Source organism: Coffea arabica, chromosome 3c (genome assembly GCF_036785885.1).
Source record: "Coffea arabica cultivar ET-39 chromosome 3c, Coffea Arabica ET-39 HiFi, whole genome shotgun sequence".
Lineage (NCBI taxonomy): Eukaryota > Viridiplantae > Streptophyta > Magnoliopsida > Gentianales > Rubiaceae > Coffea > Coffea arabica.
In genome coordinates, this window is record NC_092314.1 from 6,590,945 (window position 1) to 6,611,372 (window position 20,428).

The 20,428-nt window shown below is 35.2% G+C and overlaps 1 protein-coding gene across 1 annotated transcript; it reads left to right on the top strand.

Moving 5' to 3' along the window:
- Nucleotides 1–7,313: 7,313 nt before the first annotated feature.
- LOC113734419 (chalcone synthase 2-like) lies at nt 7,314–19,807 on the top strand. Its single transcript, XM_027260954.2, has 2 exons — nt 7,314–7,702; nt 18,647–19,807. Exons 1-2 carry the CDS (start codon nt 7,525–7,527, stop codon nt 19,642–19,644), a joined length of 1,176 nt encoding a protein of 391 aa, XP_027116755.1. The 5' UTR covers nt 7,314–7,524; the 3' UTR covers nt 19,645–19,807.
- The last annotated feature ends 621 nt before the right edge of the window (nt 19,808–20,428 follow it).

A 20,428-nucleotide genomic window follows, 5' to 3' on the forward strand; every position in this document is an offset into this window, starting at 1 on the left:
TATGGATTAAAACAAGCACCGAAGCAATGGCATCAGAAATTTGACCAAGTTATTCTTGTTAGTGGATTCAAAATAAATGAATCCGATAAATGTATTTATAGCAAGTTTGATGATGGCAAAGGTGTCATAATTTGTTTGTATGTTGATGACATGTTGATTTTTGGGACTAACTTGGAACAAGTTGAAGTCACAAAAACTTTGCTTTCAAGCAAATTTGACATGAAAGACATGGGTGAGGCAGATGTCATTCTTGGTATGAGAATCTTCAAACATGATAATAATATAATGTTGTCTCAAACACATTATATTGAAAAGATTCTTAACAAATTCAATCAAAGTGATTGTATTCCAGCCTCAACACCATTGGATCGCAAAATAAATTTTGTGAAAAATGAGGGGGATCCAAAATCTCAAATGGAATATGCCAAGGTTATAAAGTGTTTAATGTATGCAATGACTTGTACTAGACCTGATATTGCATATGCAGTTGGTATATTGAGCAGATATACAAGCAACCCTAGTAGGTTACATTGGCAAGGTGTAACCAGAATTTTAAAGTATTTAAAGGCCACTAAGGACTATGGTATATGCTATACCGGTTATCCTTCTGTTCTAGAAGGATTTTCAGATGCTAGTTGGATCACCAATAAAGATGATCACTCGTCGACAAGTGGTTGGATCTTTATGCTTGGTGGAGGTGCAATTTCTTGGGGTTCTAAGAAACAGACTTGTATCACTGATTCAACAATGGCAGCAGAGTTTGTATCTCATATTTCATGAATGTACATTTTAGAAACATTCAAAATACTATACATGTACCAAAAATTAATGAATATACATTAATTACATGTATGTACATCATACAAATTTTGAAAAGTTTCCAACAATCCCCCGCCATTTTCAAAATTAGAAAATGGATTTCTAAAAGGTCACCAAATAATCTGACACTCATATGCATAAATAATGGTGTCTTTCGATTGAACCACTATCTTAGTGAAGGCTCTTTGAAATCAATCCTTCAAGATGGTAGACAAGCTTTGAACCACTTGGACATTGGACCAACCTCATAAACACATCACACACTGAGCAATGCACAATCATAAGTTCTTCAACGATACATTGTTGGGTAAATTGTAAATGACTAGCAAATGTTGTAACAAGAATTGGCTTCAAATCGTGATAGATATCACTTTCCTTTAGGCTTTATTTGTCCGATATAACGTGCAATAATCTTGGACAAATATCCTTTAGGATAAGATGAAGTTTTGTTTGTCTTAACCTTTTGCACAAAGCAAGACAAACCCTTTGTGAACTAAGGAGTGTTTTTTGAGAGAGTAAAGATAGTAGGAAAGTGATTTTCTGCAGCAAACCACTCTCTACTTGACCTCTTTATATAGGAAGATTGTTTGGGAAACAAAAGACCTCATTAAACACTTGTATGAATAGTTTATGAGGTTGGTCCAATGTCCAAGTGGTTCAAAACTTGTCTACCACCTTGAATGATTGATTTCAAAGAACCTTCATTAAGATAGTGGTTCAATCGAAAGACACCATTATTTATGCATATGAGTGTCAGATTACTTGGTGACCTTTTAGAAATCCATTTTATAATTTTGAAAATGGCGGGGGATTGTTGGAAACTTTTCAAAATTTGTATGATGTACATACATGTAATTAATGTATATTCATTAATTTTTGGTATATGTATAGTATTGTGAATGTTTCTTAAATGTACATTCATTTATGAATGTATTCATGTATATGGGAATTATTGAATGAAAGGATAGATTCATGTTTTGATCTAATGATCATGAGATGCATGAATTAAAGTGCATGAATGTGTACACAATGCTTTGAATCTATTCATACAAGTGTTTAATGAGGTCTTTTGTTTCCCAAACAATCTTCCTATATAAAGAGGTCAAGTAGAGAGTGGTTTGCTGCAGAAAATCACTTTGCTACTATCCTTACTCTCTCAAAAAGCACTCCTTAGTTCACAAAGGGTTTGTCTTGCTTTGTGCAAAAGGTTAAGACAAACAAAACTTCATCTTATCCTAAAGGATATTTGTCCAAGGTTATTGCACATTATACTGGACAAATAAAGCCTAAAGGAAAGTGATATCTATCACGATTTGAAGTCAATTCTTGTTACAACATTTGCTAGTCATTTACAATTTACCCATCAGTTTGGTAGGCAAGATGGCTTTTAGACTTAATCGCAAGTCCATCCCCGCAATGTAGGTTGAATACTAAATTGTTCCGTGTAACATAAATTGCCCACTACAGACAAATAGGTAAACATTTTGGGTGCTTTTCTGTATATGAAGGGTGTGACAAGACATTCATACCCTCGTGTACATAATACTTTGATAGTTTTTTCTTAGTTAAAAAACCTTGTAGAGTCCAAAGAATAGTGATACAATTGCATATGTAATTATAAAAATGAAATAAGTTTTTTTTTTACTAAATAAATTCTATAGGTTCTTGTGATAATTTATGATATTTGAATATTTGTGTAAAGAAATATCGATATATTTAAACATCAAAAGGAATTATTAATAAGGACAATCAAAGTAAAAGAAGTGAAATTCTTTTTTATGAATACAAGACTATTTTACAAAAAAAAAGACAGCTGTATATATTTAACTATGGACAAATACCAACATTTTACTACCGTTATAGTTCACTTTCAAAGAAAGAAAATGAAAAGTGGATATATGCATGTGGAAAACATTAGTATTATTCAATGATTAAGTATATACTTTTATTTTTTGGCCAAAAAGTATACTATGTGATTCCTATGATTATTTATACTATATGATTTTTTTTAGTAATAACTCCTTTTAAAAACAACTTATGTGAAAAGTGACTAAAAATTTTATTTAGTAAAAATAGCTTATGTGATTTCTATGATTATTTACATCTGCAGTTGTATCACCATTTTTTGGGTCACGACAATAATATGTTCTTTCACTAAAAAAGATATAATAACACCATTCTTCAAAAATAAAACTATCAAAGTAATATATATATGTACGAGGGCAGAATACTTTTGCTCATCTTGATATTCTTTGTAATTAAGAACAAGACCTATACATATATATAATATATGATCCCAATGGTCCAAGTACAAGATGACGGAGGAATGCTGGAATGGCTTAACCCTCCACCACTATTCTTGATGTCCTGGAACTAATTAATTGGTTCGTCATAAGTTTTTGCCGTGGTTTTTTTTGTATTCAGTAGGCGGTGAATATCAAAGCAATTTGGGTTGAATATTTCTTTGGTTCAAATGCTTATTACTTGCAAATGAATATCATACCAAGTCAATGTGAAGCATGAGAGTGAAGGGTCGGCAAATATCGGTTTCTGTATTTGTTTGCTTCCACGCTTATGCATGTAAAACCAAGTCATCAAATTAAAACACCAGCCTAGAAAGATTCAGAGATCGAACTTCAAAATTTTCTTTATATCTTTACAGATTCTTATGATTCAAACTAATATTTATGTCCTCCTACTTATAATTAGCATTATCCTAATTATTTTATAGCTAATAGGTTAAAAATCGTGTGCTCCTATTTACCTTGCCCCCAGCCAAGTGTCAGCTAGAAATCAAAGCCCTGCTGCAGATGTCAATTAGGGGCAATTGCTAGTAAATCTGACAAGGATGCTTAGCATGATGGATACGACAATGTGAAGATATTTTGGTTGGTTTACGCTACAGCCATGGCTGGCATCTGTATTGAAAGATCCACAAGAATCCAGATTTCTATAATAATTGCTATTAAAAGCTTGAGTGGTCTTATTGGTTACAAGTTATAGAGTAGGATTCTTTTTCTGGGGAAAGTTTTAAATTGAGAACTGAAACAATTTGATATGGACTATTTCGCCATTGGGCAGCATGATAACAGGTGCAGATTCGTCCAAGATGCGCAGGTCGACTTCACTAGATACTAGAAGTGCTTCAAAACCATTCACATCAGTTAGTTGGTGAACTATTTTATTACCAAATGTAAAGAGTTTGGTAAGTAAAATAAATTCTACTAGATCAGGTTTGTATCCATTATAAAAATTTGACGATATTATAGATTGAAATAATCTGCCTATAGCTGGACTGGATTACGTGCCTGATTAAATTGAAATTGTTTTGCAGACGTGAAAGTCTAAGCAGCTGGAACATGAGAAGTTAGTCCATAATAATCGAAACTAGCGAACTGATTCCATGTGTTCTTAAGCTTTCCTAGTAGCAAGACTTAAAGCCTCTTTATTTTCTGCCAAACAGTGTAGCAAAGAAAGCCCTTTTGTTTCATTTTCCTTTTTGGTCAATCAGAGAAACACTTTTGAAGACGGTTTTGAAAGCTGGTGATATGGTGAACAATTTTACAAGTTGATGTCGAAATTCTGGAAGAGTTTAATCCTCCACAACCGTTCAGTGATGTCCTGGTATGGGGCTGAGTTGGAGATTGCATTGATGACGAAATGGTGGTTGGTAAGTTTAGAGATTTTCATTCGGCCAAGTCTCTCGTATCACAACCTTAATAACATCAAAGCTATTTCACTTTCAATTATAGCACAAGATTCATGCTGATGTCTTCACAGTAACTTCCCTTTGTTCAGTAATTGGACCTTGCACTGAGATTCGTCCCCAAAACAAGAATCTTGGTCACATGCTTACAGTTAGACCCCGACGAGAATTAAATTGTATATATATATTTTTTTGTTGACGTGATAAATTCGATACTTTAATTACTCCTACTCTACACTAGGGGAGGGGGACCTAAAGAGGTGAAGGGGAACCAGATGAACCATCACCGGTTCAGACGAGTACATAAGCACCCGTTGGCGAAATATTTTCAAGAAGACTTGGATATTGATTTCTCGATCTACACCAAATCCCTTGACCTACACTCAGGGAGAGGTTTTAAAACTCTGTTGGTGGCCTACAAGAGCGTTGTACATGGAATGTAGCAAATGAAACCTTTGCTGAAAGTCTTAGGTATTTGTCTAAAAGCATCAAATGAACATTCAATGTACGTGTTGTGCAATTGTTTGCCAAATATCATGAACAAATCCTAACCATTTGTACCAGGAAATGGAAAGTAGATGTGCATGTAAATTGATTTGATGTGATGAGTTTGGTTCCCAGGTACTTGAGTATAAAGGAAAGTGGAAAACCATTAAGGGTTTTTTAAACTAGTGTCATAGTAACATACTGATAATTATTACTCTCTCTTGTATTTATACACTTTTCCTAATTAATATTATCTTTCTAAAAATCTAATACCAAAAATATATTTTAATGAGTATGCAATGGGCACCTTTAGACATATTCAATCGTTAATTTGAAGACGAATTTTCTGGCCTATACCAATCATGACAGGATTTTAACTTAATTTGGTTGTTTGATCATATGCCAGAAAAAAGCCTTCAACTTTCATGGAAATGAACAAAGTTGATTGTTAGGAGCAACAACGTGCTGGTTCCCGTTGGAATAATCTCATCTTTGATGCAGGATCAGTAGATAGGCTTGATAAATTGGTAGATATTTTGTTTGTTAGTTCGAGTTGATATCTTAAATACTATGTAGTCCACGTAACAAAGACGGTTGAACAGAGAGTAGACGTTGAATCACAACTACCAAAAGAAGAAAAGACAAATCAAATGGAAATGTTCGTGATTCAATAATGTACAAGTCATTTTTGCATTTTATCCAGATAATTAAGCTTTGGTTAAAACTTATACAGATCACAAAAATTGTTAAAGAGTTTTTTTGATCTTATTATCAACTCTTAAATTTTCATTAAAGAACAACATCGATTAATTTACAAGAGTTAAGCAATAAATTTGGTGTGTTATGACAATTAAGAAATCACAAGAAAATGGCAAAGTCGGAATGAAATTGCATATCCTCTTCCAAAATGAGTTTTTTAATATTATATTTCGAAATAGGTTTCAAAGGTCACAAAAAGTTTGAAGTAGGAGCGTCAAATGAGATTTTTTAAAGTCTCAGAGCACTAAATAAATAAAACTATCAGAAATCTGAGGAGAAATCTCTGAAATTATCCCTAAGAACAAACTCCTTTAGTTTCTTGAGTCCATATTCCTTCTACTGATTTCGTCCTAATATTTTCCTCATAATGATTGCCGGAAAATTATTCTTAGGCAGAACTCTTGATTGGAATCTTACGTTAACATGAACACATATGCCTGAAGAAGTACATAGGTAGCTATTTTCAACTCTAAAAATGCCTCTGGTTTTTTTTTTTCCTTCTTTTTTGAAGTGTTTGTGGAGTTTCAATCACTACCTAGTCAACGCACTTAAATATCCATCTATTAAAATAGAGAGTCTTTATTCTAACTCATGAAAATTGCTGGTTCTATGGCAGAACAACTTGCATTTAACAACAGAATGCAGCTTTTCGGAGATAACTCCAAAAACATAACTACAGAGTAATTTCCTTTTAAAAAAAAAAATAAGTAATACATTTTTATTTTTTTATATATATGTTGTCAATACAAATTAGCCGGATTTTTAAGAAATTAAGACTATTTTATTTGCTTATATCATCATTACATTTTTCAATAATCTTTTGATCTCACATATATCTCATCAAAAAAATGTTACAGTATTTTTTTTTTAATACAAAATTATCTTCAAATAAACTACTATCCACACACACACTAACCAAGAACATATCTTATAACTGTAATGAAAAAGGTTATTCTTATTAGGAACAATTACTCAATGCTGATACTTGAACAACATTTCTGAAATAAGATTACGAGAAAGTCACCATCATTTCTTGGACCAGCACAAACAAATTATGACATAACAAGGGATGTATACTAACATATGCTTAGATTAGAAGAAACTTACATAGAGCAAAATTTGAACTTAAAAAACCTCTAACTCATAGATTTTCAACCTTGAATTCTTATTAGACCAAGACTTATTTAAACAATATTAAGCAATTAAACCATTAATGAAATACTAGTTAAAAAAATAGTAGTAATACTAGTGAACCAAAATTTTTTTCTTTTTTGTCCTTCCTCTTCTCTTCACACCCTTTTTATCCTCAAAATTCGGACCGTAAACCTGACAGATAGCATGAAAAACTAGTAAATCAATTTTTTCTCAAAAAACCACCATATCGAAATAGGTTTATTATAGCTTTATTACTAGCTTGTGTGTTGATTGATGACACTAAGGTCCAAACATGGCAACAAAAATTGAGAGTATGCAGGGAAATTGGAACTCGGTGTTAGGTACCAAATTTCGGGGTCATGTAGATGGTTTGAGGGGCAAGTGCAAACCACACGAAACTATCACGTGCGGCCGGCAACCTTACGTTCGCTAGGCATGTGATTCTAAGCTACCATTATAGTAATTACCCCATCTTCGAGTACTATATATACCAAACCATTTTGCAGACTTGCACAGCCACAACTTCTTCCGGAGCTACAAAGCTAGCAGCTACCTGCAAAAGTCTACGTACCTTAATTTTTCTCTTTTTCCGAGCAAAAATGGTTACCGTCGAGGAAGTTAGGAGGGCTCAAAGGGCTGAAGGACCGGCGACGATCATGGCCATCGGAACAGCTACGCCACCAAATTGTGTCGAGCAAAGCACTTATCCGGATTATTATTTTCGCATTACTGATAGTGAGCATAAGACTGAGCTCAAAGAAAAGTTTAAGCGCATGTGTAAGTATATATAACCCTTTTGCTTTTGTGATTAATCTGTTTGATTGATCATAATCTCTTTTTTTTTTTTCTTAAAGAAAGTCAGCCAAAATACTTGGGCTTTTTTTTCGGTTGAAATTTGTACACGTAAAACTTGATGATCACCTAGGGTGTCTTGGTTAGATATTTAGACATGCATTAGAGTTTAGGAGGCTTAGAAATGCATGGTCTCGAATATTTTGCATAAATCATTGATTGATTGGTTTTTTGTTGAATGTCTTGAAAGATATATATATATATATATATATATATATATATATATAGAAGATTGGAAAAACAAAAAGAAAAAGAATAGTGTGACTGATTTTCTTTTTTTTTTTTGGGTAAGTAATTGGTGGGAATGATATTAATTGCACCTTTTTCCCGGAATTAGGTGAAAGATGGAGGGGAGGATTGAATAACAGGGATTAATTGTTTCCTCCAATAAAAGAAGTTAGTTTGCTGAAATGATATGAACCAGCTGTATTCTAGGTTCCATAACACAGTTTGAAGCTTCTGACTTCTGAGATCATTTTCCTTTCATTCCTTCATTTCGTTTTGCTACTTAATAGAAAAATTCTATGCATAAATCCATTCTAACCTGACCTCATTGGGTTTTCATTTTTTTTTTGTAATAACTCACCTGCATTCTTGTAACTCTCATAATTACAGTGCCTTGAAGATCAGAAAAAACATTCGTACGTTGAAGCAAAACCTTAGAATTGTTATGGACCATGCATGATAGTTAGTAACTTACCTTTTCCTACTAATTAAAATAAACTGTGTTAAGTTTCTTCTTTGCTGAAAGACACAGAAATTTTTGAATGATTGAGAAATATCCATAATGAGAGCTCAATTTACTTAGCCTGCAATTTTTTTTTTAATGTCTAGTCTGCATACTTTAATACAGAATTTACAGCCTCTACCGCCCTTATAAGAACATTTCAACACTAACAGCATCTGAGTCCGTTGTGTCGGGTTTTAGGGACACTACGCAGCGGAAAAATAAAAATTTTTTTCCCTAAAACCATCCAGGAATCACCCTAGATTTTACGTATGATGTACTAAAAGTGGGTTTTACGATTACCTTAACCAAGCGGCGTCTCCCTGCAGCGTTGTTTGAGGATGGTTAGCCCTTAAGCAGTCCAGTCGTCCTGCCTCTACTGATATCCACGCTAGAGCAACCCTGGGTCGTCACACGAACTATGTACTGAAGAGCATGAAAAAGTTGCTAGCCCTTCTTGCTCTTATTCGAAAAATGTGAGCCTCACAGATTCTCCCTTTTGCCTTTTTGTTACCTTCACCTCCTCTATCTCTCCCTTAGGAGTTAAAAGGAGAAAGAGAGATAATAAGATAGAATGATGAGTCTTTCTATTTGATTCAAAATCAAACGATAAGACTTCTCATCACCCAAAACTCTATCTATCAGTTATCTGACAGATAAGAGATAATCGTTCACTCTTATTTACTCAAATAGGCCTGGGATTTATTTTCTTTTAAAATTAAACCCCGATAATTTACATAGTTTTAATCCAGGATTAAATCTCTATTGCGTATGATCCAATAGGTCCCGAATAAGTTGGTAATAATTATGGTTTAATAATTAGATAAAATAAACGACTTTATTTTATCATAACTTATAATAAATAATTAATCCATAATTAAAGATCACGAGCGGTGTCTAGCAACACATCGCAACCGCCCAATTACTCGGAATTAGTCAAGGGAATTTGACCTAACCTTTCCGTGAAAAATTACCGTGTAATTATTATCCTTTCACCAAAGATATCCAATTAGTCAGGAATAAGGAATAAGTGCCAATTCCCTGATGACTAATTAAGTTTTCTAGTTCCCGAAATTTACCCTGAATTAGGTTAAATTGAAGACATTATTCAATTTACCTAAGAGTCGACTTTAGGGCTAATTTCCCACTAGTGGCCATCCGGATATCAACTCCTTCTATCAGAGTGGTAAATCCTATCTCGATCATCCATTCTCTTTATATGCTTCACACTACATCCAACTTCTACACTTTAAGGCACTCACGAAGAGTAACAAGTAAATAGAGTCAAAATGTAGCGATTCACACTCAAGATACTATGGTGATCTCAAGTCGTAGAATCACTTAAACAATTTTTCACTAGAGATACACCATTGGCACTAGATAGATATCCTAACGGGATCTCTAAATGGATCATTCCAATGCATTTGTACTTTCCAAATCATCTACACATTAGCCTAGGTATCATCATACCATAGTTGATGAGAACAACCACTAATTACATTAATTAGAGGCTAACTGTGTACTAGTTTTACCATACTAAAGATGTCCTATTTCATTAGTATTATAACTAGGGAATTTTAAGAATATTACTATAAATGCGATTGATATCTCATAGTCATCAACTCTTGTGACTACCATCACATTAGTAAACATTCTAAGGACTTTATCAGTTATATCCAATATTTAACAGATAAATAAGAAATTATTAAAACACCAAACATATAATTTAGGAATGTATAAAATAAAAACAAATACATTGTTTTAGGGCATACATTCCAACAATCTCCCACTTGCACTAAAACACATTATCCATGTTTTTCATCCCATAAGATAATACATGACTATCATGCTTCTTTTGAGGAAGAACTTTAGTAAGAGGATCAGCTATGTTATCCTCTGTGGAGACTCTCTCTATCTTTACATCATACCTAGCAACGATTTCTCTAATCAAGTGAAATCTCCTAAGCACATGTTTGGATCGCTGATGAGACCTAGTTTCCTTGGCTTGAGCTATAGCTCCATTGTTATCACAGTACAAAGTGACCGGATCAACAATGGTTGGAACCACACCAAGTTCAGTTACGAACTTCTTGATCCAAACCGCTTCCTTAGCTGCTTCCGCGGCCGCAATGTACTCAGTCTCTGTTGTAGAATCCGCTGTGGTGTCTTGTTTGGAACTCTTCCAACAAACAGCACATCCATTAAGAGTAAAAATGAAGTCTGACTGTGATTTACAATCATCCTTATTTGATTGAAAACTCGCATCAGTATAGCCTTTGAGCTCTAACTCACCCTTTCCATATATTAAGAACAAATCTTTGGTCCCTCTTAAGTACTTAAGAATGTTCTTAACGGCTATCCAATGACCCTCACCTGGATTAGCTTGAAATCTGCTTGTGACACTCAGAGCATAGGAGACATCAGGTCTTGTACATAACATAGCATACATAATTGATCCAATTGCTGAAACATATGGAACATTGTGCATCTTATCAGTCTCAACTTGTGTCTTTGGACACATGTTTTTAGAAAGGCTTATACCCTGAGTCATAGGTAAATTACCCCTCTTAGACTGATCCATGCTAAACCTTTTTAGCACTTTTTCTATGTATGTAGATTGTGAAAGACCCAGTAGCCTTTTAGATCTATCCCTATAGATCTTAATGCCTAATATATAGGCCGCTTTTCCTAAATCTTTCATGGAAAAGTTCTTCGACAACCAACCCTTTACCGATTGTAACATCGGTATATTATTTCCCATTATTAATATGTCATCTACATATAAAATAAGGAAAACAATCGAACTCCCACTAACTTTCTTATACACACAAGGTTCATCCGGATTCTTGAGAAATCCAAACTCTTTGATCGTCTCATCGAATCGGATGTTCCAACTCCTAGATGCCTGCTTAAGTCCATAAATAGACTTTTGTAGCTTACATATATGACTAGGATTTGTAGATGTAAAGCCTTTAGGTTGTGTCATATACACATCCTCATACAATGTCCCGTTAAGGAACGCGGTTTTTACATCCATCTGCCAAATCTCATAGTCATGATATGCTGTTATGGCAAGCAATATCCGAATGGATTTAAGCATAGCTACTGGTGAGAAAGTTTCATCGTAATCGATTCCCTCTTTCTGCTTGTAGCCTTTGGCTACCAATCTAACTTTATAGGTAACCACATTACCGTCCATGTCAGTCTTCTTCTTGAAGATCCATTTACACCCTATAGGTTTTATCCCTTCAGGTGGATCAACTAAGGTCCACACCTTATTGTCATACATGGAATTTATTTCGGAATTCATGGCTTCTAACCATTTAGAGGAGTCTGGATTACTTATTACCTCTTGGTAAGTAGTAGGTTCGTCATCTTGAATGACTAGAACATCATTGCTATGGCTCATAAGAAATTGGTATCTCTTAGGAGTTGAGCGTGTTCTTACTGACCTACGGAGCCCTTGTGTATCAATAGCTTCAGTATCTGCCCCATCATTATGTGGTTGAAGTTGTTCTTCATTAGATCGTTCAATGTTTGTTGGATGATCCTGAATTTCTTCAAGATCTATTCTACTCCCACTGTTTTTTTCTAGAATGTTTTCTTTCTCTAGAAAAATAGCATGTTTTGAGACAAACACCTTTTACTCAATTGGATTGTAGAAATAGTATCCTATAGACTCTCTTGGATACCCTACAAACAAACATTTGTCAGATCTAGTTTCAAGCTTGTCTGACTCTGCCCTCTTCACATAAGTTGGGTAGCCCCAAACCTTCATATAAGACAGATTTGGTTTCTTTCATTTCCATATCTCATATGGTGTGGAGTCGACAACTTTAGTGGGTACTCTATTAAGAGTATAAGAGGCTGCATCTAATGCAAATCTCCAAAACGATTTTGGGGCTCTTTAGTGGCTCATCATAGAACGAACCATATCCAATAAGGTTCGGTTTCTCCTTTCAGATACACCATTTAACTGTGGTGTACCTGGAGGAGTCCATTGTGGAACTATTCCATTATCCTTTAAATAAACTCCAAACTCGTCATTTAAGTATTCTCCACCACGATCAGATCGTAGTGTCTTAATACTTTTATTGGTTTGTTTTTCTATTTCATTCTTGAATTCCTTAAACTTTTCAAAGGATTCAGATTTGTATTTCATTAAATACACGTAACCATATCTCGAATGGTCATCTGTGAAGGTGATGAAGTATGAAAAATCACCTCTAGCAGTGATCGACATTGGGCCGCATACATCAGTATGTACTAGCCCAAGTAAATCACTGGCTCGTTCCCCTTTTCCAGTGAAGGGCATTTTGGTCATTTTGCCAAGTAAACAAGCTTCGCATGTATCATATGATTCATAATCAAATGAATCCAAGTATCCATATTGGTATAATTTGGAGATGCGTTTTTCATTTACATGACCAAGCCTACAGTGCCAGAGGTAGGTTTTATTTAGTTTATCTATTCTCATTCTTTTTTCACTCACATTGAGAATTTGATGATCAAGATCTAGAATATATAAACCGTTATTCCAACTTCCAGAACCATAAAACACACCATTTTTAGAAAAAGAACAACATTTATTCTCCTGGGTTATCCGAAACCCATTTAAATCCAAACAGGAAATAGAAATGATGTTTGTAGTAAGTGCTGGAACACAATAACAATTTAATAATTCTAAAATCAATCCACTGGGTAAAGTGATATAATAAGTCCCTACAGCTAAAGCAACAACTTTTGCTCCATTGCCCACACGTAAGGTGACTTCTTCTTTTCCCAGCTTTCTACTGTCCCTTAGACCCTGCATAGATGTGCAAATGTGAGAACCACATCTGGTATCTAATACCCAAAAGTCTGATTTGGAAGTAGACACATTAATCTCAATCATATATGTACCTGATGATGAAGCTTCAGCAAGCTTCTTTTGCTTCAGGCTCTCCAAGTATGACTTGCAGTTCCTTTTCCAATGTCCAGTTTGATTACAATGGAAGCAGGTTGCTTTGGACTGGTCCGCCTTTGCCTTTTTGGGCTTTTGGGTGGGCTTGTTTTTGGATTTCTTAAATCCCTTTTCTTGCCTCTTCCTCTTCTTAGAGGAAGTAACGACAAGCACACCAGTAGAGCCTTTTCTCTTTTTGATTTCTTTCTCGACAGTTTTCAGCACATTCAACAATTGAGACAAAGTGTGCTACAGATTATTCATCTGATAGTTCATAACAAACTGTGAGAAAGAATTTGGCAGAGATTGGAGCACTAAATCAACATTCAACTCCTGATCCATCTTAAAACCTAATTCGGCCAGTTTTTCAATTAGCCTAATTATTTTCAAGACATGCGGAGCAACAGGTGCTCCCTCTGCCATCTTGCACCTGAACAATTCTTTAGAGGTATCATATCTAACCGTCCTTGATTGTTGTTCAAATAACTCTCTCAGGTGTTGTACAATATCATACGCCCCCATGTTCATGTGCTGCTGCTGAAGCTGAGGAGTCATGGAAGCTATCATGATACATGAAGCTTCCCTATTGTCATCCTTATGTTTCTTATAAGCATTTCTAACAGCAGCAGGTGCAGTAGGTTCAGGCTCTTGAGGCATTGGACCATCAAGTACATACTCAATTTTCTCATAAGTAAGAACAATAAGGACATTACGATGCCAATCAAGAAAGTTCGTGTCGTTGAGTTTGCAATCAGTAAGAATAGTACGAAGGCTCAAATTGTTACTCATTCTACAACAACATGAAAGATAGAATTTGTTAGAAAAATGTTTTGTTTAATAAAATCATAAAATTCAAAATTATGATTTTATTTCCACTAATTTTTTTCAAATCAATTACCCTCTTAAATTGAATCGGGAATTTCTAAAATTTCATAGTGGCTAGGATCCTATCTTAATTTATTTCGACCTTGAGTGTGTCCCAACAAATCGAAAATAATTATGAAAGGTAGGTACTTTTACCAATTACAACTTATTGTAATTCCTAAATTAGTTGGGTGTCAACTCTTGACTTTAAATCTCTATGAATCAACCCAACACTTGCCTCTAAAATTAATGATTTTGAGTGAATCCCAACAAATTATAATTTTAGCTAAATCAAACCCATCATTCTTGAGAACATTTCTCATAGAAAAAACATGTAGTAAGTAAGGCAGCCTTGGATGAATCCCAACAAGCTAGCACTTAATAACTACTCTAGTTTTATACTATAATGATGGAAGACATTTTATTGATTTAATATTATTGTTGAGGGATTTGTCTCCTTTTTTTTCAAAAATATTTTATAATTAAAATTTGGAAAAATTGCTCGTCTGGTCTCATCAATAAACATGCATATAACCATTTCAAAAACGTATAAACATGAATTTAAATCATGGATGGTTGTGGATATTCCTAAACTAATTTCCCCGGCCATTAGGAAAATTAGCATGAGACTAAAATCATTAATACCGAGACGAACTCCTCCGTTGTAGTATGCCTCCTTTCTTCTTTTCAAATATAAATTATATAAATTCCTATCATCTATTCCTATCTATTGTACATTACAAATAGTATAGAAGAAACCCCGAGTTACATTCGGGGGGAATTTAGATGAGAAAAGAAATTACAATTAGAAAATAAGAAAGGCAGGACACGCAGGCCCTATTTTAAAATTAATTACAACCATTCAAACCTAGAATGATTGTAACCATCCAAAATACCACAATCATATTGCGTACTATATCCACAACCATCCACTATGCATTTTCACAATTTAAACAACTTTAAATAAAAGAAAAGCATGTAAAATAAGCAATCTCAATTCATGGATTAATTGGATTTAATTCCTAAGGTCCCAAACAAATTTTGGGTCTATGCATACGCAAGAAATATTGGTAAAATTAAATTTTATTAGGTCAACTTTATCCTCAACTAATTTGAGGAAAGAATGGGAAAATAATTCAAATTAATCAAATTAGTTCTAAAATAATTCCCAACCTAATAATATATGAAATAAATGATTCCATAACACATTTTAACAATTAAAATGGGATTTAATTCAAAGGATTGCCAAAAGTTCAAAACTTCAAGTTTTAGGGGAAAAAAAATTCCAGTTTCCTAAACCACTCTTGCAATCGTTTTCTAGCATCACTTGCGACCACCACTGGCCACCATTTCTACTGTCACCACCACTGGGTTCTACACTTATCACCAGTGGCAACAGCTCCCGGCAGTAGCTCCCAGGTGGTCGCAACAATGGAGCTCATCTTCAGCAGTAACCTGCTGCAGTTTTTTCTTGCATAGGTTGCTGCTGCAATTTGCAGCAGTTTTGATGCATTCTCATGCCTTGAAAACTCTTGGTTTGCTTACCTAGCAACCACCAAGAGCTATAGCAACCTTCCACCACCACCAAGGAAGCCTCCCTCGGCCTCACATAGCAGCGGCAGCAAGCGGCAGCCCTTGGAAGATCGCTGGCAGCAATGTCGGCTGTTGCAGCAGCAAAACTGCTGCACTTTGGCTGCTAACCCTTTTTTTTTCATAAAACTAAGAGACCAGCAACTCTTGCAGATCATCAACAAAGATTCAGGTCTGATTCCATCTCATAAGAAAAAGAAAACCTGATAATCACGTTGGACAGCATGACCCGCAAATGCCCTGCAAAGTGATGATCAAAATTCAAGTTTTGATTGAATGAATAACCAATAAAATCTGTAACTTTTCCAGATTTTAAAGGTTAGTTGGAGGCCTCAAAATTTCAGAAAACCAAACCCATAACAACGCTATAATCAGATTACAGCAAACTTGTTCATTCAAAGCTTTCTTGGCTAATGCAAGGGATTAAGATAGAAGAATATCAGACTAGTCGGAACCATAACAAGAGTCCAAGGTGCATGAAACCAGTTCTAAACGCCCTTGGTATTCAAGTTTCCATATAGTCCCAATATTTTTATTCCTCCGAAACTTGTTCTTACACACAATTTCGCATATCAATTAAATCCAACCAGTAATATTAATCCATGAATCCAAAATTGCTTAAAATCATACGTAAAATTCTTAAGGATGGCTCTGATACCACTGTCGGGTTTTAGGGACACTACGCAGCGGAAAAATAAAAATTTTTTTCCCTAAAACCATCCAGGAATCACCCTAGATTTTACGTATGATGTACTAAAAGTGGGTTTTACGATTACCTTAATCCAAGCGGCGTCTCCCTACAGCGTTGTTTGAGGATGGTCAGCCCTTGAGCAGTCCAGTCATCCTGCCTCTACTGATATCCACGCTAGAGCAACCCTGGGTCGTCTCACGAACTATGTACTGAAGAGCATGAAAAAGTTGCTAGCCCTTCTTGCTCTTATTCGAAAAATGTGACCCTTACAGATTCTCCCTTTTGCCTTTTTGTTACCTTCACCTTTGTCACCTCCTCTATCTCTCCCTTAGGAGTTAAAAGGAGAAAGAAAGATAATAAGATAGAATGATGAGTCTTTCTATTTGATTCAAAATCAAACGATAAGACTTCTCATCACCCAAAACTCTATCTATCAGTTATCTGACAGATAAGAGATAATCGTTCACTCTTATTTACTCAAATAGGCCTGGAATTTATTTTCTTTTAAAATTAAACCCCGATAATTTATATAGTTTTAATCCAGGATTAAACCTCTATTGCGTGTGACCCAATAGGTCCCGAATAAGTTGGTAATAATTATGGTTTAATAATTAGATAAAATAAACGACTTTATTTTATCATAACTTATAATAAATAATTAATCCATAATTAAAGATCACGAGCGGTGTCTAGCAACACATCGCAACCGCCCAATTACTCGGAATTAGTCAAGGGAATTTGACCTAATCTTTCCGTGAAAAATTACCGTGTAATTATTATCCTTTCACCAAAAATATCCAATTAGTCAGGAATAAGGAATAAGTGCCAATTCCCTAATGACTAATTAAGTTTTCTAGTTCCCGAAATTTACCCTGAATTAGGTTAAATTGAAGACATTCTTCAATTTACCTAATAGTCGACTTTAGGGCTAATTTCCCACTAGTGGCCATCCGGATATCAACTCCTTCTATCAGAGTGGTAAATCCTATTTCGATCATCCATTCTCTTTACATGCTTCATACTACATCCAACTTCTACACTTTAAGGTACTCACGAAGAGTAACAAGTAAATAGAGTCAAAATGTAGCGATTCACACTCAAGATACTATGGTGATCTCAAGTCGTAGGATCACTTACACAATTTTTCACTAGAGATACACCATTGGCACTAGATAGATATCCTAACGGGATCTCTAAATGGATCATTCCAATGCATTTGTACTTTCCAAATTATCTACACATTAGCCTAGGTATCATCATACCATAGTTGATGAGAACAACCACTAATTACATTAATTAGAGGCTAACTATGTACTAGTTTTACCGTACTAAAGATGTTCTATTTCATTAGTACTATAACTAGGGAATTTTAAGAATATTACTATAAATGCGATTGATATCTCATAGTCATCAACTCTTGTGACTACCATCACATTAGTAAACATTCTAAGGACTTTATCAGTTATATCCAATATTTAACAGATAAATAAGAAATTATTAAAATACAAAACATATAATTTAGGAATGTATAAAATAAAAACAAATACATTGTCTTAGGGCATACATTCCAACACGTTGATGCAGTAAAAGAGACAAAATGTATGCTTTCAAGAGTGAAAATACCAAAGGATAAATGGAAGTTTTGTTTTTGGCCTTCCCTGGATTACAAAAGTAGGAACATGACTCAAAGGAAAAAGACAAAAAAAGAAAACTATCACATGATTTATGAAATATGTTTTTGGAAACTCCAGATTAATTGAAGAATTAAAAAGTCAGATTCTTTCTTGGTTAAAGGTTCATGCTAAGATGTGTGTTAATTTCTTAATTCTTTTCTTTGCAGATAGATAGGGTAGACACATATGTAAGCATACTTTTCTGATGGGAATTAGATATTGCCCCAAGTGGATAAAACTCAACTTTCTTGCATTAGAAAACGTATTCAAACTGTTCAACCATGATGACTTGATAATTCCCAATTCATCATCTAAGTAAGCAGCTGGATGATCCAAATTGGTTCTAATGAACTTTTTTTTTTTTTTTTGAATTTCATTTCAGGTGACAAATCCATGATTAAGAAGCGTTACATGTACTTGACAGAGGAAATCTTGAAGGAAAATCCCAATATTTGTGCTTACATGGCACCCTCACTAGATGCTAGGCAAGACATGGTGGTTGTTGAAGTACCAAAACTGGGCAAAGCAGCAGCCCAAAAGGCCATTAAGGAATGGGGTCAGCCCAAGTCCAAGATCACCCATCTAGTCTTCTGTACCACTAGTGGTGTGGACATGCCTGGAGCAGACTATCAGCTCACCAAACTCTTGGGCCTTCGCCCATCCGTCAAGCGCCTCATGATGTACCAACAGGGTTGTTTTGGCGGTGGGACGGTCCTCCGGCTAGCCAAGGACCTGGCTGAGAACAACAAAGGTGCCCGTGTCCTTGTCGTCTGCTCAGAAATCACTGCAGTTACATTCCATGGCCCAAGTGACGCGCATTTGGATAGCCTTGTAGGCCAAGCCCTGTTTGGAGATGGGGCAGCTGCCATCATTATCGGCGCCGATCCCGTTCCCGAAGTTGAGAGGCCCTTGTTTGAGCTCGTTACAGCAGCCCAAACCATTCTTCCAGACAGTCACGGGGCTATCGACGGCCAACTTCGTGAGGTTGGGCTTACGTTCCATCTTCTCAAGGATGTTCCCGGGTTAATCTCCAAGAACACTGAAAAGAGCCTGAAAGAAGCATTTGAGCCTCTCGGTATTTCTGATTGGAACTCACTCTTCTGGATTGCGCATCCTGGTGGGCCTGCAATTTTAGACCAGGTGGAGCAAAAACTGGCTCTTAAACCCGAAAAATTACGGGCTACTAGGCATGTGCTGAGCGAGTATGGAAATACGTCAAGTGCCTGTGTCCTGTTCATTCTTGATGAGATGAGAAAGGCCTCAGCCAATGATGGATTCAACACCACAGGGGAAGGCTTAGACTGGGGTGTGCTCTTTGGTTTTGGGCCTGGAATCACAGTTGAGACAGTGGTTCTTCACAGTGTCACGATTCAAAAGTAATCATGTTTGAATCTTTCAATGAATATTCCAAATCTGTATTACTATGGAGTACTAAGTAATTTTTTTTATGTGTGCCCTAAGTTTATGTAACAATCATGACAATAAGGTGTTACACCTTATTCTGGTATATTTTGTCATATATGATATGAAGAACTTGATTTCATTGCACCAAGAAGTTTGACATATTCCCTAGTAATTCTTCATTGTTGTGATACATGATGACATGAATTGGATTCAGAGCATAAACCATAGTGGATCAATTGTCTTGAAGGGTGTGAAATTACTTGTAACTTCATCTTTCTGTTGCGCACATGAAAGAGGATAAGACAGATAAATGTCATAATCATGAGCATGATTCGTCACAGGAAAATCCCAAAAGAAAGGCAAGGTCACAGACTCAGTCTTAGATGATGCTATTGACAAAAAATGGGACTTGGAGATGAGGAGTTGAAAGGCTCAAATGCAGAAGATTCAATATACATATGATGATGCTGTATGCAATTATAGTCCACACAAAGAAAAACAAAATCCAGATCAATAAATATGCAAAATCAAAACATAAACACTTTTTGTCTGAGACAAATACAAAAAAAAAAAAAAAAAAAAAAAAAAAACCTGCCCGGACAGTTTGACTATGTCCTCTTCCACTAAGATGATAGTGATTGATTGCAGCAGCTTTCTTTGTGTCCTATATATGTGTTTGCAAGGCACAGGATCTATTAAACTAAAGAAAGGAAAACAATGCTTTGTCCACAAATCAACTTTGATCGGTTTGAGTGGCCCT

Excerpts from the sequence above, each read along its gene's own strand:
- LOC113734419 (XM_027260954.2), top strand. The coding sequence starts at position 7,525 with ATGGTTACCGTCGAGGAAGTTAGGAGGGCTCAAAGGGCTGAAGGACCG. Across the intron at positions 7,703-18,646 it reads AGAAAAGTTTAAGCGCATGT|GTGACAAATCCATGATTAAG; the intron begins GTAAGTATATAT and ends ATTTCATTTCAG.